Source organism: Equus przewalskii, chromosome 4, assembly GCF_037783145.1.
Source record: "Equus przewalskii isolate Varuska chromosome 4, EquPr2, whole genome shotgun sequence".
In the NCBI taxonomy this organism is placed as follows: domain Eukaryota; kingdom Metazoa; phylum Chordata; class Mammalia; order Perissodactyla; family Equidae; genus Equus; species Equus przewalskii.
In genome coordinates, this window is record NC_091834.1 from 59,577,683 (window position 1) to 59,605,035 (window position 27,353).

The 27,353-nt window shown below is 42.1% G+C and overlaps 1 protein-coding gene across 26 annotated transcripts in view; it reads left to right on the forward strand.

The window, feature by feature from the left end:
- CREB5 (cAMP responsive element binding protein 5) overlaps positions 1 to 27,353 on the forward strand; it is a 394,803-nt gene that overhangs the window by 126,776 nt on the left and 240,674 nt on the right. For all 26 annotated transcript variants that reach the window (XM_070616101.1, XM_070616117.1, XM_070616109.1 and 23 more), the window contains one exon: positions 23,672 to 23,844. In XM_070616101.1, coding sequence (XP_070472202.1) covers positions 23,672 to 23,844 — 173 coding nt within the window. The remainder of the gene's footprint in view (positions 1 to 23,671; positions 23,845 to 27,353) is intronic.

The window sequence follows — 27,353 nt, forward strand, 5'->3', positions numbered from 1 at the left end:
GAGCTAGAGGTTGAGAGCCCCAAGGAGTTGAGAATTATTAATTCAAATGTGAATTTACATTATGAATATACGTTTGTCAAGGTAGGAGGTAGAACATATTTGTAAGTTGATTTGTAACTTTAAACAGTTTAGTCATGTGGAATGTAGGCCTTTATTTATATTCTTGCCTTGCACCCCATAAATAGAAAAGGACTAGATCTTGACCATGATCCTTGTATGGATCTGAATGAGAATATAGAGACATATAGCCTATGCATATTTAATTTCCCTGAGTCAATCCAGGTTGATTCCCAGAGTGACCACAGAAATTTACAAATGATAGCGTATGGTTCCCAGATCCGCATATCAGCACCACCACCTGTAATTATCCACCTTTCTATTTTTTGGTGTCTCATTTTAATTTTCATTTTTCTGATTACTAGTAGGTTTGAACATCTCTTCATATACTTTTGGACATTTGGACTTTCTCTTTTTTGAATTCCTATTCATATTTTGTATCCATTTTTTTATTGGGTTTGCTATCTCTTTCTTTTTTGTTCCAGAATATATAATAGGTGTGTGTATAGAAAGAGAGAAAAAGAAAGCCAGCAAGTCTTAAATTGTGATGAAACCAGAAAAAAACAGTAGTTTCCAATAAGTGTTAGCATTTCCTTAAAAAAAACTATAGCCACATGTATATGTATATATGAGAGAAATATGTGGCAAATCATCTCCGACACAGATCCCAAGGAATCTATTCCTTGTAGTTACATAGATTCAGAATGTGTCTTTCTAGATTGCTGCCTTTCAGTTAAAATCATGTCTTTTTTTCTTAGCAATAGGTTTAAAAATGTATTGCCTGAAACCCTTGGGAGTGTGGAGGAGATCTCCCCTTCACCCTCCGTCCTTTACCCCTGCTGCTTAGGAAACAGTACTTGCAAGGGGTGGCAAAGATGTATCAGATACTGATGGGTATTGCCTTCTTGAATTTGGTGGAAGGCTGGTGACGGCAAAGAAGCTGCTTGTAGTGGCCCCATCACAATGGCCAGAGCTGGAGGAAGAATTCAGGCAGAGCCCTTCTCAGTATTCACAAGAATTCTTTTGACATCTCCAAGTTCCATGTTTGGCCATCATGACTCCCTTTTGGACTAGTATTCACTCGTAGTATTTGTCTCTTCTATTTTATCTTTCTCTGTAGGTCAGGAGGCCACACCTTGTTTTGTTTATATTGCTTCCTCACTTAACAGTGAGTATGGCAGCAAGGAAACTCGCCCTCATCCAAATCCCACCTGTTCTCCAAGACCCATCTTTAGTTCCTCATTGAAGAGCTCCCTGACTGCGCCAGTCACTAATCTCCTTTTTATCCTCTTGTGTTAGTCAGGGTTCCCCAGAGAAACAGAACCAATTGGAGATATTTCTCTCAATATATAGAGAGAGAGGAGAGAAAGAGATGGGGGAGGGAGGGGACTAGGAAGTCTGAAGCTTATAGAGTAGGCTGACAGGCTGGAAATTCAGGTAAGAGTTGATATAGTAGTCTCGAGTCCAAAATCTCTTGGCTGGAAACTCAGGCAGAGTTTCCATATTGCAGTTTTGAGGCAGAATTGCTTCTTCTTGGGGAAACCTCAGTCCTTGTTCTTAAGGCCTTCAACTGATTGGATGAAGCCTGCCCACATTATGGAGGGTAATCTGCTTTACTCAAAGTCTATTGATTTTAATGTTAATCACGTGTAAAAAATACCTTCACACCAACATCTAGGCTGACGTTTGATCAAACAGCTGGTCATCATAGCCTAGCTAAGTTGACGCATAAATTAACCATCACACCTCTGGACTCTTGAACCAGTTGCTTGGTCACATGCAAGCTGACAACATCTCTGACATTGTCTTCTTTTGACCTTTAACTTTGTGAGTGTATAAGGTTTGTCTTGCCAACTCCTTGAAGACAGGGGCCACGTCTTATACTTCTTGTGGGTTTCCCAGAGTGCCTGGTGGGATGCTACACATGTCACGATTAATAAGTTATTTGTCCAAAAATGAATGCGCAGAGGAAGCAGCTTTTTGAAAATTGCATCAAAGTAAATATTTGGAATTAAGAATTGATCTTTGATATTTTGTGTCCCATTTTTTTACTCCCCAGTTACAAACCAAAAGATTTCAACAAATTCTCCAGGCAATTTTTGATTGGAATTTTAGTAGGGTCAATTTTTTTTGGCCAGGCAAGCGTTTCAATTCCCTTCTCTGGTATCAGTTAGAATTTAAACTCTGAAACTGGCCTGTGATTTGATGCTGTTCTCTTGGTCTTTTTCATACCTGGCTGTTGGTGTGACATTGTGAACTGAAGGTTCCTTTGATTCGTGCAGCTCCATCTTTTCTAGCCCAAAAGGAATAGCTTCGTATTACACACCCTTGACAATTAAATACATGATACCCCAATATATTTTGGAGTGTTGGATCCCAACTTCAGTGAAATGCCATGGACCTGAGCTATGTGGTTTTCTTAGCCATCAGTGAAATGTCTCCTAAGATGTGTTAAACTGTCTCAGGCTTATGCAATAGAATGACTGTTGTCCGTGACAGATGACATTCATGGTACCACCCTAAAACCAAAGAATAATTACAGTAAGATAATAGAGCGCCGCGGCAGTGATGGGGCCGAATGGATGTAGAGAGAGTTAAATACACAGAAACGTCTAACTCTAGGTCTTATATGTGTTGGGAACTTTCCAAAATTGAGAGCATAGACATTTCCATGGTGCTAGCTAGCTCAGCAGATAAAGTTTCTAGAACGTCTGAATCTCTACTGACCGTTGGAAAACAAAGCAGATTCTTCGTTTACCAGCACAACCGTCTCTCCTGAGAGCTCATTAACCAAAATTGTGTTTTTTTTCTAATTACTTCTTTATTAAATATTACCATACATTACTTTCTCTATCAGTTTTCCATAGGCCAGAGGCTCGCAAACTTTCTCGGATCCAGGCACTCTGAGTGTTTCAGTAATTTTTTCGTGACACGCCCTGGCCAAAAGAAATACCACATCATTCTGCTTAGTAAGTAGTTAGATCCAAACAACCTAATAATTATATAAAACATCTTAGTAGCTATTTGAAATAAATAATACATAGATATTGAAAAAAAAGAATACTTTTATTTCATTCTTAAATAACCATAATTACTTACTAATGAGATGTGTGTACCTGTTGGGGTCTCCACAACTTCAGGTTGTGGAGTCAGGTTAGACACCACCACCACCCTTGTTTTCTGTTCCAAATTTATATTTGCATGGTATTTACTTTTTATCACAGCAACCACCAAAAATTCAGCTTTGCAAAAATGTGATATAATCCAAAGGAATGCAGTATGATCTAATGTTGAAACACTGATGACCTCAAGTTTACACAGAGTCCAACAGATGCCAAGTATTGCCATGTTTCCCTCAAACTTTAAAAGATCCTGCAGCATTCCTGTGAGTTCAGTGCAGCACCCTGGGCACGACGGCACACAGTTTGGGAACGGCAACCTTAGTTGCATTAAATGTGAATTATTAGATCGAACATTAAAATCTGTCGAATCCAGGAGGAATGGGAATTTCTAATTTGTTGTTACGACTGAAATTTCTCTTCAAGGGATCACATTCTAAAATTTAGTACCCAAACATCTAGCTGTTCTTCACTTTCACAGGAAACCATAAGCTTAGGTTCAAGAGAGCATTTTTCCTCTTTTCATTCTCCATCTTTTGAAATACTCATAACTTGCTATTTCCCTCCCTTACGCCTTGTCGACAATTGTCTTAGCCAAAAACAGCCTGGTGAACAATGGTGTTTACTTCATTGGATATCTGTTGGTTTTGAACTGTCAACTTCCTGTTTTATTTTGGTTATTAATTATTATTACTATCTTGAGCATGAGAAACCTGTGCAGACCCTACTTATGGGGAGAGAGAACATGCTGTTTTCTTCTAGAGGTTACCTACAGTGATACTTGTCATTTCTGATAGTTTGCTTCAAACCTTTAGCGGTTTGTAAGCCAGCAGATGTCATATGGTCCCCGTGTGCGGCCGCCGCTTGGTTGGTTTCACATGCCTGTTCTCCAGCCTCTGAAGTGGATTTTAGTGCCTTGACCTTTGGCTGCTTTTCTGAAGAAGTCTCATGACATCACTAAGCTTCAGGTTCAATGATATTTTAGCCTTACTTTATGTCTCTCTTTATTCTAAGAAAGATTTTGCTCTTGCTGCTTCTGCTGTTGTTTTCCCCTGCTTCTTTTTCTGCTCTTTCTCTCCCGTCTGTCTCTACCTCCTCCTTCTGCTTCTCCTTGTTTTATTTATTAACATGGCCACTACTTCCCTCACAATATCTTAGCCCTGAGGAGCTAAACACCAAGCACACTGATGAGTGGTTACAGCAGCTGGAGGGCAACACTGTCTCCCCAGGTCCCTGGATCCAGAACATTTTTCCAGCAGACACAGAGGCTGGGAATAAGAACACTGCCCAGCTGTAGGGGTGGCTTTAAATAGAAGTTGGAATCTAAATGGCCATCCTTGGCAATTTTTCTGCTTTACAATTTCATAAATAACTCCATCGGATGCTGCCCTGTTGGCCTCAGTCCTGTCTGCCTCCCTAACACCATTCCCCCAGCGCCACCCCCCTTCCATGTCTCTCATCAGTCCTTTACTGCCTTGACCTCACCGCTCAAATTTTGCACTCCACCTTTGACTCCAGCCTGTAAAATGTTCTTGTCGCTGTCCCCAGCCAGGTGGATGCTGCCATAACTCCTGTGTGATATCAATAACCCACGCTAGTGAAGCCAATGAGGTAATTTTCCCTGAAGCTCTAAATATAATTTAACAAGTTAAACACTGTAACATTGTGGTGAATGCGCTATTAAGGGACTGTAAGTTGCTTACATAGCATCAATAAACACAGTGCCCTAAAGCGAGGGGCTGTTAAGACTTTATAATCTAAAGCAGCACTTGGAGTATCACCCCGAGGCTTCAGCTCCGTGTCAGATAAAAACAAAGCGACCGAAGTCTTTAGTTGATGCCAAATGTACATAGGAACACAACACGCTTTAGGGGGTAATTACTTTTTGAGTGCTTGATGTGGATTCGCTGAGAAACACATCTGTTATCAAAATTGCCAAGGATTAATTTGATTCTTCCATTTGCACAGAAAATGGAGGAAAGAAAGCTGATGGTTACAAGTGCCAAGCCAATTGGTATATGGCCCCCATAGAATAATATGGTATCATTTTCTTGGGAGAAGAACAAAAATGTCACTATAATCTACTCTCACACGTTGGGTTATACCCTGTAGGATTATGTGTATAGAAAAAGATTTTGTGTAATTAAATTATCTTTGGTATTGTTGAAAGGGTGCAGAGTTTTAAAAGTTAATGACCTCTGGTGCAAGCAAAGTAATTCATGTTTCAGATTTTGCAAGCCCTAAAGCTTCTTTTCCCTTCCCTTGATGTCCACCCAACCCTAGTCAAATCCTTTCACAAAACATACTCCTTCTGCAACTCCTTCTCAGGTTCATATCCTCAGCCAACTGGTGACTAACCCTTTTTGTGTTTTAACTATTATCCAGAGTATTTGGTCTAAAGTATTTGCATTTGAGATCTGGAAAGCTCTTAGCATTTTACAAATGTTACCTCATTAATCATCACAGCCATCAAACTGACATTGTTTGCCTTATATTAAAAGTGGTGGGGGTAAAAATCTCCGAGTGGCCCGAGGAGCTGGGTGAGTTGGGGGTGAGCGGGAGAGAGCTTGCCATCTCAGGCACTATTCCATACCCCAGACCTCACCCCCTGTCACCCCCAAACACCACTAGAATCCTCTAGGGTAGGGCCTCCGGGTCTGCAGGATCTCAGGTCACCTTTGTGGTTTCTGTGTATTTTACTGTTTATTTCTAACCAGCTAGCTGAGTTACCTTTTAAGCCTGAATGCAAGCTCCTGAGTAGGATTTTAAAAGTTTCCTTGTCTTGTGTTATAATCGGGGCCATCCCAAGATTATAGGGACTTTCCACTTTGTGCCTCTGGGCTCTAGCACCAGATACCAATCCCCTGATGGCAGCAACTCACCTCTCAACTGGCCAGTCTTGAGACCACCCCTCCACCTTTCCACCCCCATACTTTGGGCTGCATGTTGTGTTTCTTCGGATTTTGTCTGCTCATTGGGATGCATCAGGGTCCCTGCTACCTGACTTCATCAGGTATTAGAGAGGTAGTAGGAAGATGGTTGAAGGAGGGAGATGCTACAGGAGTATTCGATCTGGGCCTCACAGTCCGGTAGGGATGGCTTTAATTCTGGGGCTGGGTTGAAATTCATTCTCTGTAGTGAAGTATGAGGTGGGCAAGATCCAAGAGATACCTCTTACACATAGATTGCTAAAACTGCTTCCAGCTGGTCTAGGCGTCTCTGCTGGGAAATAGGCCACTCTCCAGGAGATGTTTCCATTGATGCCATCGGCCAGGCTCGCTATTCACGTATCTCTAAGCGTGGCAGGCGTGCTTCACTTTTCTCTCACAGTGATGTTTATGCCAGTAGGATACACTTAAAGTGGGCTACTTATGTCCTGATGGTAAATTATAAAAACACTAAGATCAAACAATTTTCTAAACAAGAACAACTTCATCTTACTTCTGAGGGATTTTAGTTAATTTCCAAATTCTGTGGCACTGCAGGACCCCCCCTTCTCACCCATCCCTAATTTATTTCTTAAAACACAATCCAAATATATCATGGGAGATGCAACATAACTTTCCTTTCTTTCAAGTAATGCATTTTTGTATAAACATGTTGTTTATGAAAGAACCTTTTACGGATGTTTTGTGTTGGCTTTGCTCAAGAAAATACATTTTAAAAGAATTCTCCCCAGCCTGGCATGTAATGTTTCATTAGCCAACATAACCTCGTTTATTTGCTTTTTAAAATTTTATTTGGGAAAGGAAATCAATTTGCACCCCTGACATGCTGCCAGGTTCCTGTTTATAAGCACACAATAGGCAGCTTGGAGGGGGCAAAAATATATAGTTTATGATTTCAGCATTAAGTATGACACAATCTGTATGTGAAACCATAGAGGCAATCGTGTTTTCCTGTTCCTGCAGCCACACTCGGCAGTTTAAGCCTTTTATCAGAGCATTATCCAAGTGTGCACGAAATCAATGGCTCTAATTGTGCTGGGCACCTTTACATGTAAGGAAGAATTGTCAGAACAAAAGGAGCTCTTTGCTGGTTCTGTGTCGTGTGTGTGTGTGTGTGTCCCATCCCCGCAGAGTATACCTTAAGCAACGTCCTGGGACTCAGCCTTGTAACTGTGCTGTGCTGTGCTTTGGGGGAGACAAAGGGTCCCTCCATCGTAGGTAAGGCCTTCTGCTGTCAGAGATTCTGATCAGCAGGTGGGAGACTGAGGCCAGTGTGTCCTTCGTCAGACAGAATCCCTTTCCCTTCTCTCTAGATCCCCAGTGGTCATGCTGAGGAGATGCTTAGCCTCTGGACTTGACCCTAACCCCTGCCTCTGTTAAGTGCCTGTCAGCTTTTCTCACCCCTAAGATGAAATAATTACCTTATTGATCCAATATATTGAGGAACAAGTGTGAACATGAAATAAAGTCACTCTTCCTACTTCACAGAAATAAAACTCTAAAACCATCCATCATAGCCAAAAGAGCACTGCGTTAGGAGTCAAGAGATCTAGATTCTAGTCTTCTTTCTGCCTCCACTTAGATGTGGGGCCCTGGTCTGGTCACATCCCCTCCTCTGGCCTCCATCTTCTTATCTAGAAAGTCAGGGAGCTGGGTTCAAGGCTCTCTATGGCATCTTTCAAATCTAAAGTTCTGAGAGCAGGTACTTATCAGTTTCATAAAAATTTTTTCTTTGAACTTGGAATCTCTCCCTTCCTGTCTTCCCAGCCTGCATCCATCCTAGCTCCTGTTTTGGGTTTATCCATCGGAAGTCCAGTCTCTATTCCTGATGAGGTGGAGGTAACTTCACCCTTCCTTTTCACTGCCCCAATTTCCACTGTTTCAGTAATTATTTTAACTTCCATGGATATGGATCTGCTTTTTCTTTGTTCCTTTTCATGTTCCTAAGTTACCACCAAAACCTAACAATTAAATCCTGTATATTAAAGGTGTTGTAACTCGGCTGGCCAACATCTCCCTGGTTACAGACACTGTGCCTGGAGGCAGGACAGGGTCCCTTTCCATCCACCCTGCCATTCAGGGTCAGCCGTTAGCCACAGCCTCTTATTGAAGCCCCAAAGGGCTTTTCCATTTTTTTAAGTGACTCTTTATGTGGCTGAGCATGCCGCAAGCTGTAGGTATGCTCTCTATGTGAATCTAGAATGTTCACACGAGTGAACCGAGGAGGGAAGCCGACTGGGGGAGAGCATGCATACAGGGGGAATCTTTCATGATTCATCTCCGCTAGTAATTAGAGGGCACTATTGAATAGTTGTAATTGGATCATGTCAAAAAATTAAGATAGAAGACCATATGTGCTTCGCCCCCCACTTCCACCGCTGGCCGAGTGTCCTCCCCTCGCCCCTCGCTGAGTCCTCAGCCTCTACTTGAATTTTGTTTAGCCACTGCTAGGGCTCAGTGCTCTAGAGTTGTCTTAGAAAGAGTAAGCAGCATTGTGCATGTGTGTATATGTATAGAAAGCTTCACCAAACGTGCTCACCATGTGCTAGAAAGATAGGTTTTCTAGAGTCGCTCTACACAAGGATACAAACTAGGGATCCAATGGGTCTTTTCCCTTGGCTGCAGCTGGAACAGCACTAAAAAGACTTCAACAAGAAGAGTTCCTGAGGATTTTAATCCCAGTAGATGGAGGGGAAGAGAGGAAAAGGAAAGAGGTATGTTTTAACCTTGTCAGCACTTCTTCAGGCATTGGAGCCTACACCTGTATCAAATGTGGAGGTGTGAAAGGATGTTAGACTAATGGAGCAGCATACCAGACACGGCGGTCATGAGGGCCCCGGGGCTCTGGGGACTGGTTCTTCCTAGGCCAGCAGATGGGAGATTAGATTTTAGGCCTAAACATTGTCATTGTTCCATAAAAAGAGAATGGAGAGTTAGTTAGCTACCCAGAGAAATCAGTATTATGTATAAATGCAGAACTAACTTGTAGGCAAAGATGCTTAACCAGGGTAAAGATAATAGAAGAAATTCATCTACTTTGTGCTTCATCTTTTGGCCTGAACATACATTTTACCTATGGTTATTCTATTTGACGTTGAAGGGCAGATTTAAATTTCTAAGTTTATCTATGGGGGTTTGAAAACTATTCCATAAAGTGATTAGTATACTATATAGGTATGAAAAGATATCTGAAAAACATTTCTTTATACGTAGGCCCACAATTGGGTTTCTTTAAAAGTAACCGGACAGCATTCAAATGTTAAAAGAAACATATATGTGGAGCAAAAAAAATAAACAAACACACACATAAATGATCAACTTAAGGACATGAGCGTTAACACATGGGAAAGATGGAAGGCCCTTTGTCCAAAGGCTAACTTACTAAAAGCTCGAGCAATACAGATATGATTCTTACATGGGTCCCTGACTCCCCTGAGATCTCATCTTGTCTTTATTTTAGGTTTAGAAATGTTATTTCTTAGTCTATTAAATAATCAGTGAATTTGTTCCGCCTTGAAGTTGTCAGTAGAGCCTTGGCACAATGGGGTGAAAATGAACTCAAGATGGGAAGTCATAGAACGTTCACATTGCCAAAGACCAGAGACCTATAGACTTGGTCTCCTAAGGCAAGAGCAAGAGGTTGCTGGGGGAGATCATCCGAATAAAAATATTTCGTTGGCATTAGTGCTTCTACTTAGCAAGCCAACCCACAAATCCTCGCTGTCTAGGGAAGAAAAATGCAGCTTCTAAATCTACTCACTTTCCTGCGATCCAATAGCTTTGGCGGAAAGGAGAATTGAGCTCAGCACTGTTATGGCTCCAAGGTACACAGACACCAGGTGCCACATTCTTCCTTCTGTGACTCCCACATGTAAAGCCGTTCTTAGCCCAAGCCTCATTGTCTCCCCAGGAGGAATGTAGACAAATCGGAAGCTGTGGCCTGAAAGTGAGACCTTGTTTTCAGGGTGTGTATCTGGGTTCAGAGGAGCCGTGCTTGTCCGGGCTCATCTTTGTGAGGTGGAGCCGGGTTATTGCTTGGGTACATCATGGGATGGGCACGTCTTAGCTCTGCCCTCTATTGTTTTCATCAGTCCAGTCATGATTTATTAAGCACACAGGTAAATGTAGAGCAAATTCAGTTAGTCACAGTCCTGCCCTCAGATGGTTTAAATTCAAGAGAAGGGAAATAAAGATACAGATAGCACTTTTTTTTTTTAAGTCATGGTAGGTGGGGTGGAGGGAAAAAATGTGTCACTGGGTCCCAAACTGGGGTTTCTGGTCTTTTGGGTTGTTTGCATATCATAATGTACATATATGTTATATAATGTACATATATATGCTACGTGTGTGTGTATGGAGAAAATATCTGGAGAGGTATAATAAAATATTAGTTTTTTCTGCATATTGGGATGATGGATGATTTTGTTCCTTCCCACTAATTTTTTTCTCATAAAACTTCTCTAATAAACACATATATTACAAATATGTTGCTTGTAAAATAAAATAATGCAAGTTTAGTCAAAACAATTGTACTGGATATTTTCTGATTGTCCATCCAGGCCCATTCTCCCCCTTTTCCACCCTGCTCGGTACTACGCTTAATGTACATTGCAGTAATGAGCACCTTTAACCTGTGTTTTCCCACTGGGTTTAGGCCAGTGGCCACAGGGGCACCCCAACAGCTTCCAGAGAGGAAGAAAAGGGAGCCTGGGTTTCTGTTTTCCCAGCTCCTTCAGTGAGTTGCCTATTTTGACCAAGGGCCACAGCTCCTGCCAGGTGCCCTCTCCACACAGCTCTCTCTCCTCCCCTGGTCTTGCTGATCTCTCTGCTGAGTCCTAGTAACCTCTCCCTTCCCTCACTCCTGTAGGCCTAGGGAGGCTAACAGCTCCCTGCAGAAACTGGCTCCTGGGCACTGCACTATGGCTTGCTGCTTCCCTGCACGCTGCCCACACCTTTGCAAGGGGTCCTTTATTAATCGCTGCTCTAATTCCCCAGTTTGAGCATGCCCTCTGTTTCCTACTGGGACCCCAAGTGATACAATAGTCAAACTCACTAACTGAAATTGTACATTTATCTACGGTAAGTCTTCCCAGGCTAACTAAAGCATCAATTTCTTTCTGTTTGAGTAGAATTTTATCAACACTGTGGAATAGTAGTGTCTGATGGTACAATAGAGTGAAATGAGATTTTAGAAATTCGGGAATGTGAAGGCTTCAAGAAACAGATAATTGTACAGGAAAATGAATTCATGACTTTTAAAGGAGTATTTTAAAAACATGGCATCCAAGGGAGAAAGATCATAAAAGAGATCCTTGGTGGTAAAAAAAAAAAAAAAAAAAGTAGAGCCATTGGCTTTTCTGTGTATTTTTCTTTTCTTGAATTCATGTTTTAAGAATAGGGATCAGAATTGGTTTGGTGCTTTTGGGCTGGGGTAAGTGAGGGAGGAATGGATGTTATGAATGAGAAAGAATGGATTAAGTAAGGGAAATGTGGAATCAAGGAGGCCGAGTTGTAATTTCAAACAGAGTGGCCGGGCCTCAGACATAGGCCTCACTGGGAGGTAACATCTGAGCCAACATCTAGAAGAGGTAAGGGAGGGAGCTGTAAGGATAATGGGAAGGAACCTTCCAGCTTGGGGGAGCTGCTGGTGCCGAGGCTCCCATGTGTTAGCAGAACATCAAGGAGGTCAGCAGAGTCTGGAACAGAGTGAACAAGGTAAGGAGTAGAAGGAAATGAGGTCACAGCAGTAATCGGTGACATCATGTGGATTTGGGGATGTACCTTGTAGGCACTGTACACATGGAAGCCATCTCATTGACCCCTGTTGCACTTTTCTGGACCCTTTAGGATGCAGAGAACTCAAGTTATTACTAGGAGAATTTTTAAAAAATTGTTCTTAATATTCAGACAGGATTTCCAGAAGCTTCTTTGTGGCCAGTTGTGGCCAGTGCCCCTGTGCTACACGACAAGTGCTGTTTGGTTTGTTATGGTCAAGAGAAAAGTGTTATCTCTTTATAATAGGATTTCATCAAATAAGACACTCTAAATCTCTCCTCGATTTCTTCTGTTGCGTTGTGAATCTGGTTTTTGCTCTAAGACTTAACGAACACCAGAAAATATGATTCAGTTTGCTTGGAAGCAATGGTGACTCAAGGGTGCTTGTCCTCCGATAAAACAGCCACTTTCCAGGATAGAAATATGCTGCTTAATTAATATCGATCATTAGAACAGCATAGCAGTAACTTATGTTTGTGAAGAATTAAACAATTTATAAAGCGAGGCCATTCATGGACAGCCACCTAACGGGTTCCACCAGAAGTTAAATGAAGTGCAAGTACTCGCATTCTCTATTGTTTCAGAGGAGGAAGTCTATCTTGTAGCACATTTTCCTTCCCACTGAAGATCACATTTCTATTTTATGTTAAGAGTGTAATGTTGCCAAATATTCAGGAATGCAGATGCCCAACCAATGCTCCAGGCAGGGGAGTTTTCAAGCAAATTCATCTTAGCAGGCCAGCCCTACTCTCCAGCTCTCTTGGACAGGAGAGAAGAGCTGAGGAAGGGGGGCTCAGGGGGAAGGAAAGGCGAAAGGGAGTCTGTTCCCAGATCTGTAGTGTATCATTAGCAGCTTTCAAGAGAGTGCTCCATTTATGTTTCTGGTCGTTAAATGTTTGGTTCTTTTTGAAATGCTGAAGAAATAAATCCTCAGCATCCCTGTTTTATATGTGTTCTTATTTTTAGTAATTTTACATTTTCTGGTAAGGAAGGGAGAGAATTCGTTTAGTAATCCTCAAATGGGCCATTTCCCTCTTGCGCAGCTATCCCAGGTTCTCAGTGTGACTTGGGAGCATTTCCCTGTATGTTCAGCACCGCTTTCATGATGTTAAAGCCCGTTTTCTTCCTCTTGCCACACAGAATTGTGAGCCTGGTAACGCCATTGGTGCCATCTACCTACCCTCCCATACCTGCCCCAGGCCCGCAGTTCCTTACTTGTTTCCAAGCACTTCACTTTGGCTTCTCCTGTCTGTTTTCCATTCGCTTAGGAAAGCCCATCTTGCCGCACTTCAACCAGTGTCTCTGGTTTGAGTTGACCAAACACACGGCAGTTAGAGGAGACTGTTGAGCTGTCTTCTGGCCTCTGTGTGTTGACATGACTTATGAGGACTCTAATCAGGAAATGCTATCTCTTTATGTCTCAGGCTTAAGATGACCATGTGTCCAACTTAGGCAAGAGGAAATTGTAAATTGCTTGCTCTTTATTCCCATATCATCACCTCAGAAGTCATAATTCATTTATCCGTTCAATCATCAGTCGTCTGGTTCTGTGCCAGGCACTAAGCTAGGCACTAGCAATAGAAGGGAAAACAAGATAGGCACTGTCCCTTCCTCCCAGACATTTATAATATGGTGAGCTGGAAATAATAATGCCAATAGTGGCACGTTGTGACACGTGCTATAAAGGAAAGATTGAGGTAGAACATAATGGGGGGATAGCTTCAGTTAGGGAGGTGACCTTGAGGAGGTGATATTTAAGATGAATCTGAAATGGAGAGAGGAAGGCAGTCTTTCCAAGAATGAGAGGATGTCAAAGGAGAGGACAGCAGGAGTGGTAGGGTTATATGGATGTTATTAAAGTTCTTTTCAAGCCATTACTGTAGCTTAACTTTATAAGTCAATGGAAGCGAGGGTGTGCTATCCTTATTTTGTACTTGAAAGGACGCCAACCATCAATCAACAAATTTATTTCCTAGAGAATAGGATTTAGCTAGGCAGAGAGGAAGAGGGGAAATTCCAGGCCTGGGGAATGTACGTGTAATGGTGCGAAGGTGAGAATTTGAACTCACAAGCTGTGTCTGGAGTAGAGAAGTGTGGCTGGCATGGAGGGTTGGGACAAGCGTCAGAGGTAGGAGATGGCACTGGATCCATAGGGCCTTGAAAGTTAGGCTAAGAGTGGACTTTAGTATTGTAAGCAGTGGGGAGCTCTGGGAGGTTTAGAGTTGAGGAGTGGTGTTAGGAAACTGCTGATTTACACCAATTAATTGGACACTGGGGTCTGGAATGATCTGAGAGGGTTTGGAGGCTGGGAGAAGAGTAAGAAGCTATTGTGTGATGAGGATAGAAAGGGATAAAGCTCTGGAGCTTGTGGGCTAGCAAAGAAAAGACAGGTATGGGAATCCTTATGAAGGGAGAATCAGCAGATGGAAGAAGTTAAGCAGGGTCATGTGCTTACTGGTGGAGCTCAGATGAAAACACAGACTGTTGACTAACCCTTTGCTCTTCAGACCATAGTCTAATCAGCTCTAGATGATGTGTCTTTGTGTGTGTGTGTAAAGATATTTTTCAGGTTCATCTTTTTGATTTTCTTCTTTCTCTGAATTTCCATATTCCCTCTAAACTGCACGTCTTCTAGGAGGGTGCTTACTTTTCCTTTTTTCTCTTTCCACAGCACTAGTTACACTTATGATATATTCACTCAGCAAACATCTATGTGAAGGCATTGTATTAGGCCCTGAGGACAATAATGTGAAATTAGACCCTGTCCCTGTTGTTAAAGTATTCATAGCTAGAAGGGGAAAACTGGCCTTAAATGTATAAGTAAATATACCAATGTATGATAAGAATATTGAAAGAAGTGTGTATGGAATAAGACAGAGGACAAAGGAGTGGTTGGTTAATTGATTATAATATGGTGAATTAGAAATAATGATAACAATTGCACAATGTGACACGTGCTGTAAAGGAAAGGATTGGGGTGCTGAGGTAGAAAATAACAAGGGGGATAGTTTTAGTTGGAGAGGTAGTGTTAGCATTGGTAGTAATCATGATAATTGTAATAATGCCTATTAACATTTATTGGACATTTAACGTGTCCAACATTGCACTAAGCTCTGAATTTGTATTACCTAACTTAATCTTTATAAAAACCTTACAAGATAGGGTTGTTCCTATTTAACAAATGAGAAAAACAAAGCAAACAGAAGCTATAGTCTTGCTCAATATCACAGATTATTCATTTATTGACTGAATAATTGAATTTATTGCTCTTTTCTAAAGTGCACGTCATGGAGCAGACACTGGCTGTTCTCAGATGAACACGGCGTAGTCCCTGCTCCAAGCTAGCTGGAGGAAGCATTCGTAGAAATAAGTCAGGCTCTCTAATGGAGGTGTGGCCCAGGCACCAGGAGCACAGAGCAGGGAGCAACTATTGGGGCCAGATGGAGCGGGGAAGGCTTCACAGTGGTGGGGCCATGGAGCTGGATCTTGATGAATAAATTGACTGCAAAAGGAAGTATTTTGTGCAAAGGTGAAAAAGAGACATGAAATCGTGTGAAATAGTCAAGAAGCATCAAGGTCTGTGTGCTTGAGCAGTAGGGGAGGGTATAGGGAAGATGGGTTGTCAGGAAGTGATGTGGGAAAGATTGATTGGGACCAGATTGTAAAAGGCTGAAGTCAACGTGAAGACATATTAGGGGGTAATGGGTGGCCAGCAGAAATGTTTAACTAGGCTGGTGGCATGGTGAAATGTATAGCTTTCTGGAAAAAGATCCTTGAGAAATGAGGAAGCTTACCAGGGAACAGTGAGTACAATATCATTTTCAGTGACATTAGACTAGTTTCTAACTTCCAGGATATTTGTAGATACATCAACCACAGAAATTTGCTCAACTGTAATTCTAGTGCCCTGAATTGTAATAAAATGTGATAAAATTGTAATAAAATGGTGAAGTAGCACCATTTTATTCCTTTTAACCCATGTGATTATATTTAGCAGAAGCAACCAGGATAGTAAAGCGGGAGATGAGAGGAGAGACACGGACGGCCCAAGGCACTGAGAATCTGAACAGGAAGGAGGTGGATCTTTGAGAGACACCTGGAAACTGTTTCCCACAGTTGAGGGTGGCACCTGAGAAGGCATTTATTGTCTTGAGCATTTTATTACAGTATTAAATGAATAGCTATAAAATGCTTACAGGGATGGTTCCGGGCTCCGTTGCCTCAAACCCAGTATTAGAAAGGATGATGCAGGTCTGGGATTGGAGGAGAGCATAGACCAGTCAGATAGATCTTGCTGCTCCGTGTCCTGCACAAGTCTAGAGCCCCACTCATGGGGTTGCCTGCCTTCGGGAAACAGGTGAGTGGGCTAAGGCCACTGAGGGTCACATCAGTGTGTGAACTGTGCTTCCACCCATTGCAAAGGAAGTTGCCTTGGAAGTTGAACTTGATCCAAACATCAGAGAAATGATTTCCTTCTCCGGCTTTCCCTGAGCTCTTGGAACTCTTGAGGAAGGTGAACTAATGTCAAAGAGTGAGAGAGCAAGGGTTGTTTGTTTGCTTGTTTTGGTAGTTTGATAAAAGCATTGTTCAACACTTTTCGAACTGCAGCTTTCCCTCCCTAATCCTAATCTGCCCTGTTCGTTGTAAACCAGCCTAGAAATGCCTGTGCAGGAACAGGACCTTAGGACAACGGTGACCAATCAGTCACTTTGGAATGAGTGATTCCAATGGTGGATTCCCAGGCTTTTCTAGGTGTGAAGATGGTGGTGATGACATTGATCCAAATTAGTGGTATGACAGATATACTGTAATTCTCAGGATCACATACCAGCATCAGTTCATAATTTCCTTTAATGTCCAAGGAAAGGATATCAGGTACACTTTATTTTTTTGCCATGTCATTTTCCACTAGAAAATATTTTTACAGCGAGACTATGGAGGTGGTGTGGCTTAATAGTAAGAACCTGGACTCTGAAACCAAACTGCCTAGATCCGAGCTCCTCTACTGATTGGTTGTGTGACTCTGAGCAAGTCACTTAACCTGTGCTTGCCTCAGTTTCCTCATCTGTAAAATGAGGATAATAGTCATATCTACCTCCTAGACTGATAATAAGGATTAAGTGAGTTTTCTGGGATATGGTAATTCTGTATAAGTGTTGGCTATTATTAATAATATTGCTATTAATAGCAGTCATGGGGAGTAGCCAGCCAGAATGAACAATTGCTCTCTAAGCTTCATGTTTTGAACCTCACTAAAAGGAAGGAATTAGATACCTGCTGTCAGGCACTATGCTAGAACATTTGTTATCTTGTTTCATTAGACGATTATCTCCATTTAAAGATGAGGAAGGTATGGCTCAGAGGACTGAAATAACATGCCACAGGTGATATAGAGTTGATGGGAACTTAAGCCCAATTCCAGTGCCCGTGTTTTCTTTCTGTACCACGAATCCTCTTGGAATTCACAGAGATAAGTAGCAAATTCTGAAAAAGCAGAATTTAAATGTGCATGTCAAGGCTAGAGTTTTCATAGTGCCCTGAGCTCTCCTCTCCTTTCCCCTCCTGCAGAGATTGCCTGAGATGGTTATTTATCTTACGTTGTCCATCTTGCTCTGTGTGACTATGCTACAGAGAATGCTCTGGAGAGAGAGGCAGCCTGCATGTTGAAAATATACTGGCTTGGGAGTTAAGAGGTCTCTTCTAGTCCAGTCTCTTGACCCCTCCTTGTAGCCAAGTAACCTGGGCTCCCCCAACCCCAACATGTCGTCTCTAATACCTCACTGTCCCCTCTGTCATGGAGCAGCCCACCTTCTCAGTAGGATTCAAGATACCTATACTGGTATTCCAGTTCCCAAGAGCACCAGAAAGGAGTCAAGACCCTCTAGAATCCCTCCCACAGCTTCAGAGAGCCTAGTATCTCCCAGAAGGTTAGAACCTTTGTTATTCTGTGAATGTCTCAGACATCTTTTAGATGCAGTTCATGGATGTTTACATCTGGGAAGTTCTGAAAGTCTTCATAACTGCCCGGGCATCATTAAGATGCAGACAATTTCAAGATTGCACAACTCGACTTGTAAACGCGTGTCGGGATGACCCTGGCTCTTTATAGAGAAACCCATAAAGTCTCCACACCTCGGCAGTTGGACGGACTATAGATTTGAAGATAACATTTTGGGACCTTATGGGAGTCATCATCATCATTTTGCCTGTATGCTCTAACCTTCACTTTCATTTGTGGTTCACTTCCCTTCATCCTTCATTACCACACCCTGAAATTATAGTTATTTGTAAGAACACGGACGTATATTCATATACATGGGGTTGTTTTTTTGCATATTGTATTCCAAGCCCATGCATGCAGAAAGACAATTACCACTCTACCTCAAGCTCACTGAGTATGCAATCAAGACTCATTATTCCTCTGGTTCTCATCCCATTCACACCCTTTATGTCTCAGAACAACAATGAATGGAGAGCAAGGTATGTTGCAGGACACGAAGGGAGGAAGAAGTCAAAGGGCATGTGGAGAAATCTGAACCAAAGAGGAAAAAATTTAGGTGAAGATCATTTGTCTGTGGAGCTTTCACCTATGATGTTTGGGAAATTCTACTTTTTGTTAGATCCGTTTCTTAAATCATGATCCCTTGGGTCTGGCAGAAAGCTATAATTTTCGGAAGACTCATTTCTGCAAAAGCTTATGGTTATGGAGAAAAATCAATGTTTGTAGGCCCATGAATTAGAGTCTAAAAAGGCTGTTTGGATATTTAGTGTCTCATAAAATGTAACACAGAAAGAGACTTGTGAAGTATCAGAGCTGGAAAAGCTCGTGGAGACCATGTGGTCCAACCCCCTCCTTTTAGTGATGAGGCCAGAGGACTGAAGGAAATTGAAAGATTTATCCAGGTTACATGGCTACAAGGAAGGGTAAAGAGACTGGACTAGAAGAGACCTCCTAACTCCCAAGCCAGTATATTTTCAACATTATTCCATATTACTAATCATTTGAAAGCATTTGAGCCAAAATAGGATCCATGTATCATAAATGAGAGAATCTCAGCAATAGAAGAGCCCTTGGGAGGTCATCTAGTACCATCTCCCTCCTGATGCAAGAATTCTTTTGGTGACATCCTTGACAAATGGCCAGTGGTGCCTACTGGCTTAAGTCCAATGCCAGGAGGCTCAGTATTTTACAAGGCAACTTGTTTTGTCTTTGGATATCTCTACGTATTGGCAAATTTATCCTGACAAAAGATCAAATTTAAAGCGTTGGTCCTGAAGGAATGAAACTGGCCAGAGGTGAATGGCATGGTATTAGTGATGGTGAGAAGTTTTACTCTTTTTCTTATCTTAAAATGAGAGTAATACTGCCTACCTGGTAGGGTCATGGTGAAGATTAGAGGTACAGTTTATAAAGCATCTACCATAGTGGCTGCTTCAAAATAGGTACTCAAATTGTCGTTATTATTGGCTTTTATCATCATGATCCCATTTTTTGAAATTATGCCCTCTGGAGCAACATAGACTGTGTCTAATTCCACAAATATTTGAAGGCAGTTAGCTCGACCCTCTAAGTCTTCTCTCCTTTAGACTAAATATTCCCTGATTCTTCTAAGGTTCTTCCTGTGATGCATTTTGGATGCCTTCATTGCTTTCATTCCCTCCTATTTGTCAATTTGCCTCTTAAAATGTGGTGGCCAAATGTGGTCAGTCCCACGTGCTCTATAGTGGAATAATTGCTTCCCTTGTTCTGGACATTGCACTTCTCCTACAACAACCTAGATTTATGTTAGCATTTTTGGAGGCCCAGATCACAGAGTTGGCTCAAGTAAAATCTGATTCGACAATCCAGAACATTAGCTATGCCTCCCAACATTGTGTCAACCACAGATTTGACAAGCATGGTTTTTACATCTTCGTCCAAGCTGTTGATAAAAATGTTGAACAAGAAAAGGCCAAAGGCTGGGCCTCAAGGAACACCTCTGATCCTTCTCTGCATATTGACATCCATCCACTGGTTTGGTGACAATGTTTCACCGGCTCCAAAGCTACGCAACTATAGAAGCAAAAATAACTCAGCAAGATATAGTCACTCTTTGTGTTTTTGAAATTGGATATTTAATTTATCCAGAGGTAAAATGCCATTCTTTTATCAATGAAGACAGGTTTTGAACCCATAATTGGGAAAATGTGAACTCAGAAAATAATTCCATGTTTGAGTTGCTATGTAATGCTTTAAGAAAAAAAAAATCATCTTCTCTTAATGTGAAAAGATACTGCTTGCCTAATTGTTTATTTTTCCAAAATGTTTTGAAATTACTCTCTGGGTCTGGGGGAAGGAAGCTGGAGAATTTGCAGATTTCATGTATGGGAAAGAAAGGAAGTTATTGAAGAATTAGAATCGAACTTTTAGGAGCCTTTTTCATCTCTGGTGGAGATCACAGAGACAAAGAGATGTCTTAAAAATGTTGGTAGGGGAGAGTGCGAGGTATATTCCTAGATAGTCTTTTTTTATCCTTTTTAATGATTCTCAAAGATCCTTAAACTTTTGAGAGGAGAGGGACCCCTTTCTCTCATTTCACGTGCTTTACCCTGAAGAAATCAAACTAATTACATTGTACTGCAGCACAAGTCAGTTTTTCTTGGTTTTCATGGTGGAGATAAAGAACGGTTGTCACCATGATTTGAACCAAAGTGCTCAAAGACTTGAAGCTCGCCTCTTGGTAATTCCTCCAAGGGCTCACTGAATATTTTCTCAAAGGCTTTACTTTCCAATCTACATACAATGTTTGTGGTTTTCCTCTTAAGTCTGATTCTTTATATTTCTCCCTCCCATAATCAAACAAGCACTTTAACATCTAAAACTCTATTATTGTGAGCACACTTTGAGATTTCAAGGTAAACAGACGAGAAGTGAGCACTCTCAAAAATTGCCCAGGGAATAAAGGATAAGATTTCATCATACTGAATATTGTAGGAATGTGATTTTATGGTTTGTATGTTTACTCGATATTTATTGAGCACCTACCACATGCCAGGCACTGACCTATACAGTGGAGACACAATGGGGAGTAAAGTCAGATTTAGTCCCTTCTCTCATTGCACTTATATTCTAGAGGAAGAAACAGATATTAATCAAATAATCAAAACTAATTGTAAACTTGTGAAAAGTATGAAGGAGAGGGAGATGGTGCCCATCGTTGGGTAGATCAGGGAAGGTTTCCTCACAAGATGATTAATCTGAGATTTGAAAGTGGAGTCAGAGGAAGAGCGCAGGTAGCAGAAAACAGCACGTTCCAAGATCTGTGCTGAAATGAAGCATGGTCACTAGGAGGGCAGGAAAATTCCAGTAAGATAGGATGTATCACAGAGAACAAGAGTGAAGGCAGTGTGAGATGAGCTGGGGAGGTAGAAGGGTCCCCTTGGAGGTCACACAAAGAGTGCTGCTAGTGTCTTCTGAACCATGGGAAGCCATCTGAGAAGTTTGCAGGGGGAAGTGTAAGGTGAGTTGTGTGTGATGCGATCAGTTTTGGCTTTTGAAAAGATGCCTGTGGCTGTGGTATGGAAAAGAGGAGGAAGGAAAGCCAGAGTAAGTGACAGAAGAGTTAGGAGACCACTATCTAGTCCAGGAAAGGACATGGTGGTGATTGGGTGTAAGCTGGTGGAAGGAGAGATGGAAAGATAGAAAGAGATGAAGGATGCTTAGGTTGAATTTGTAGTATTGGGGGACTGCATGGGGGGGTGATGGAAAAGAGGTGCCAAAGGTAACTCAAGGACGGTTCATACACTTTATATTCTTATTGGTAAATTTAAAGATTATTTAAAAAATAATTATACGGCTCTATTGATAAACTTTGGTAGCACAACACAACAGAAATAATTCTAAAAAGAGAGTCATAAATCCTTCTGCACCTCACACGTATTATTGACAAAGTAGATGACTGTGAGTAAGCAAATAAAAAATTTTGACTATCTTTGAAGAGCCAAACAATGGAAAAAACACTGCTTATAATTGTTTACTTCATCACACCTCATTAAGACCTGGGGAAATAAGTTTTCTAAGGTTCACTTTCAAAAGAAATAACACAATTATATTTATTTTCATTATTATTTTTAGTTCAATTCTCTACGTCTCTAGATCCTATAATAAGAACTCAAGCATCTCCCTGCACTGCCACCCGAACACAAATCACCACTTCCTTTCATCTTACTTTAACCAACCACAATATTTTTCTGTGTCAGAAAAACCTTCCAGTATATAAGAGGAACTTTTGGCTCTTGTGTGTATGTATAAACCTGTTCATACCTTTGGGATCCCAGGACAACACAGTCGGCTCACCGTCTAAGCCAGGTGCCCAGTTTCCATCTGGACCTCTGACAAACTGTGTGGTCAGGATTTAGAAATCAGAAACCTGGGAAAGGTGCAATGTGATGGACACAACCACCCCAAATACCATATATGTTATCACCATCATTTAACACGTAGTGCAGGAAATCCTGTTCTTTGCAGAAGAACTTCAAAGAACCACTTCTAGTTCTCCAGGGTAACATTTATTTTTCTCTGTACTAACCCCAAAGCGCAGACAGATATATATTTTTCCTCTAGTAAATTGCTGGTGACACTCCATTTCTTTCCTGTCATCCTCAACCCATTGTCCAACTGACCTCTCGAATTTCCCTCCCCTCCTGGGCTGAATCGCTGTACTTAGCTGTTTACAGAAGCCCGCTTACTTACTTTGCTTCGAGCTGCACGTTCTCGTTCTTTGCTAGGTTCTAAATTTCTCGCATTTCAGCGCCACCGCGATTACCGGCCCTCTTCCATCTCAGAGTGAATCCTCTCTGTGGTCCCAGTGACTTTCTTTTCTAGGAAGAGCTTTCTTTTAAGCCAGCCTTGTCTTGTGTATTTTACCTTACTTTTGAATTTTAAACAAAGAAGCCTTCATTCAAGTCACCGGAAATAAATACAGGATATTCGGTCCCTTAAGTGACTCAGTTATCTCATTTGTCCCTTCGCTAGTTTATTCATGCAGTGAACGTGCACTGAATGCCCACTCCGCGCCAAGCATCATGGGATAGAGTTGTGAACGCTCATTCTAGAGGAAAAGGCAGTGAAGAAGGAAACAGACAAGCAGTTATCATTCTGTGTTCCATTATTCTATTAAATTGTTAGATAATGATTTTATGGAAATATAGCGAAAAGTTGCAACTCTTGCTCTTGTCATTGGATCTCCAAAACCCTGCTGTATGTTCCAACCATCCATCCTCATTACCAATTTATGGAGAATTATGATTTGGAAAAGTAGTAGTTTTCCAGAAAAAAAAAAAAATAGGTGGTTGCCCACTCTTATAGGACTGAAAAAGAAAAAAATAACCCAGTGTGCTTGACATTCTAAGCAGGATGCCAAACAGCTCTTCGCTAAATCACAGTATTATGCACTTACCACAGAAATCATTTTCAGTGCAGAATATATCACACCCAGTCAGAGAAGATATGTGCTAAATGTCCCTGATGTAAACCTCACATCAGGATGGCGGCAGAGTGATTAGGGAACTTCAAGGTATTTTCTTATGTGCTTTACTCTTAGGGTGAATAGTTATTTTTCATCTCCTTGTAGCTGTAAGTTATAACAAGATGAATGGACCCATGGCTTGCCAGAAGCTATAACTCTGTATTTAGTGGACGTGACCAGATTCCTAATTTTGGCCTTTGAGAACTTGAGAGTAGACTCAGACATTGACTTCTTCTGACCTTTCCCCTCTGTCTTCTTTGGGCAGAATATCTCGATGCATAACACAGTTGGTGGGGCCATGGCGGGGCCCGGAGCTCACCAGCTTGGCAGCACCCGGATGCCCAACCATGACACCAGCGTTGTGATTCAGCAAGCCATGCCGTCGCCCCAGTCCAGCTCTGTCATCACACAGGCACCTTCTACCAACCGCCAGATCGGGTAAGGAGACTTCCTCGGCTGTCTCTGAGTCCTGGCTGGAGCTCAGGGAATATCCTGGACTTTCTCCTTGTTTCTGGTGCTCAGATTGGATGAGTCAGAAGTAGGTTCTCCTGGCTGGGTGATATTGCCTAGTACTCAGAGTGATGCTATTGATGGGAGAAGGGAGGGAGAGTCTCCGCTTGGTGGAAGCTGTTTGATCCTGGACTTTGGGGGGAAAAGCAAGTCATTCTGTGTCATCATTTCTCTAAAGAAGACTTGTGAACTTTAAGATGACTGTGGGAAGCAGCAGGGGTGATTCGGAGACCAGAGCATAGTTCTCAGGAAAAATGCTTGAGAAGGGAGGAAGGAAGTTTCACCAGCCCAGGCTCCTCCCCAACAGAGCATGTCCTTCCCTTTCTAGGACCTACTGGGCCCATCACCTGTGTCTTCTGTGTGTTTGCACAGTCCTCTTTCCCTCTGATTATTCTTCCTTGCTTCATTTTTTTTCCCCTGCTTTTTCTTCCCAAATCCCCCCAGTACATAGTTGTATATATTTTAGTTGTGGGTCCTTCTAGTTGTGGCATGTGGGACGCCACCTCAACATGGCCTGATGAGCAGTGGCGTATCCGCGCCCAGGATCCAAACTGGCAAAACCCTGGGCCGCTGAAGTGGAGCCACGAACTCAACCACTCGGCCCACAGAGCTGGCCCCTCCTTGCTTCTTTTCCTTGTTAATACCTCCTTATCAGCTCTCCCCTCCCTCTGCACTGGTCCATACTTGTTCCTGGAGTAGACTAAACAAAAAGAGGAGGCCCTTTCCCTCTCATTTACATAAAAAAGGCAATACTGAGGCAGTGAGAAAAAATGGTAGGAAGGTCTGTTATAATCCCAGACACTCTGTATTATGGGATGGATAGGGCTCTCACTTCTGAGTGTCATGTGATAGCTCTTGCTTCTTACTCCTCAGAGTGTGGTCTGAGGACCAGCAGCACGGGTGTTACCAAGAGCTTCTTAGAAATGCAGAATCTTTGGCCTAGCTCCCTTATCTCCAGGATGAGGATGTTGTCTCTTCTTTCCACTCTCACAAGAGGAGAGTGAAGAGGAGATAAAAGATTTAGGAGCACTCAGGTTCTTAGGAAGAAAAGGTAGTAACGTAAGCCAAAGAGCTCTGATAAATTTATATTGCTGGATGCTGAGAACTGCTTGCTCTATGTTCCCAGAATTCTCTGTTTAAAATAGGAAAGGGAGCTTGCTGTGTTTGGTAGATGCATCAGAACTTAATTTGAATATTTAGTTGAATATTAGGTGTGGTGATTTTTTTTTTTAAAAACTAGAAGCTGTCCCACAATTTGTCAGTGTGCTTTCCCCTCTTATTTTTAATGCATATAGGAATTCCAGACCAAAAGTGAACCCTGAGAACAACACTGGCTTATTCCTCCTTAGAATGCTCTAGAAGGGGTGCCTTGTCTCTCACTTTTCTTAGCTTATTGGATGGGTTGTGACATGTGAAGACCCACCTTAACAAATGAGACTTGCGGGCAATGACTATTTGTGAGTTGGCCTTGGGTACATTTGGTTTCCCATTCAAAAAACAGAAAATTAATCTGGCCATTTGAATGTTTGGCTTTGTTGGAAGAAGCCAATGCTAAATTAACAAGTGTCTCTGTTAAAGATTTCTTTTCTTCTCAAATGACTATGGGAGCAAATGTTGCTGCCATCTAAAGCAAGAACCTATAATATACTAAGAGGGTGGAGTGGGTTCATTAAAGACAGCATCTAAATCTCAAAGAATGCCTTCACTCTAGTGGCTTGGCTTTGGGCAGACAATTCACAGTTAGGCCAGCTAATTATAATTATTTTATTTTTCTTTCAAGGGGAAAAAACATAAAATGTGCTAGAGTTTACTAGCAGTTTTACAACATTCCTTTACCCCCTGGAGGTCTCCTCCCCCGAGCCCCCCCCACCTTGGAGGCCGTTAGTATATGGCAATTGTTAGTACAATGCTGGTTTTTGTGAAACAATCTTTTAAGGGTTAGCACTAAATTGTAAGATGGATGTTGACTCTGTCAATAATTTACCCAGCTGGTCCAGGGCTGTACAGTTGGGTGACATTTCTAGGCTGTGTCACTGTGCCTGCATGGGTGGGGGTGTTTCTCTGGTACTTGTGACCTCCCAACCCACTTCATCTTCCCATTTATTCCCAATCCTGGGGTGTTGTATGTCTTTGCTGGTGTGTTGTAGGAGATAATTGTCACTTTTAGGACTCTGTCTCATTGCCAAGTTTGAGGGAGCCTGTTTCTTTTGTTCAGATCCTTCCCTGTCAGGCTTACCATGTTGATTCCAAGCACACATCCTGTCATTTCCATTTTCTCCATGTGACCCATCCAAAACCTTGCCCGGATGATCATGGGGGCTCAGCAAGGAACAACCCAACCCATCTCACCAGTGGATTCAGAATGAAACTCTAGGTGGTAACATTTGGGGATGGTTGACTCTTTTATTTCTCTCAGCAAAAAGGAAATGAGTACTTATTTTAAAACATGAGTCCCCTCTGGAGACTGTGTCTTTAAATGAGCATTTGAAATTGCAGATAGTTTTTTTTTTTTCTGAGGCTGCACAGAACCATATTGTAGTAATATTCTGATTTTTATCACAACCTCAAATATTTAAGTGTCAAAATCTGGCCAAGCCACCTGCAAATGTTTGCCATGGCTACTGGCCAACAAAAACAGCAAACAGCAATGAAAGTCTTCATTCAGGCTCAGCGCTTAAGCTGCATCCAGCCAGAGAGGCTGGGACCCACCTGTGCCCACGCACAGTGCTCTTTTGCTGGAGCCAGTGGGTGTGTTCACCACTGGAACTTTGGGGGGAGGGAAGTGCCTGTCTCCCGCTCCCCCTCTTTCCTTCCCTCCTACCAATGCCAACCCCACTTTTGCTCTCTTTTCTGGCCCCTCTTTTTGTGCCATATTTAAGCTTAGAGGCTTGAATGTACTGGGAGTGGTATTGACATGAAGGACTGGGAAATGGGAGCAGTGCTGGTTCTCAGGGAAGATTTTGGGGACAAAGTATGTGCATCCTTGTGAACATTTGATTTTCATACTTTTTGAGCCAGTGCTGAGCCAAAGTAGACCAAAATGAGTATAAATGCAAAAATCCAAAGAAATCAGGTTAAAAGTAGGTGGACAAGCAACACGAGCAACTTCCATTCCATCCCATATCGCCCCCTTCCATGCCCTGTGTCCAATTCTGTCAAAATAGTGCTGTTATCCCAATAGAAACTGGAGGTAAGTATAAATATCCCAAATTGCACTCGTGTGGTTAGGCAGGCTAGAAAAACACACGGCACTGCAGAGTGTGGGAGGCATCCCCAAACTAGTGACTACTTGTGCTTTGTCAAACTGGCAGACGCTCTGTCGGGAAGAGTGTCTTTGGCTGATTGATGGGAGCATTTTAGGAGATAAGTTTTCCAGATGGAAAAAAAAAAAGTGAGCCACGGGCTGTGGGGGAGACAAGTGAGACAGAAAACAAGCA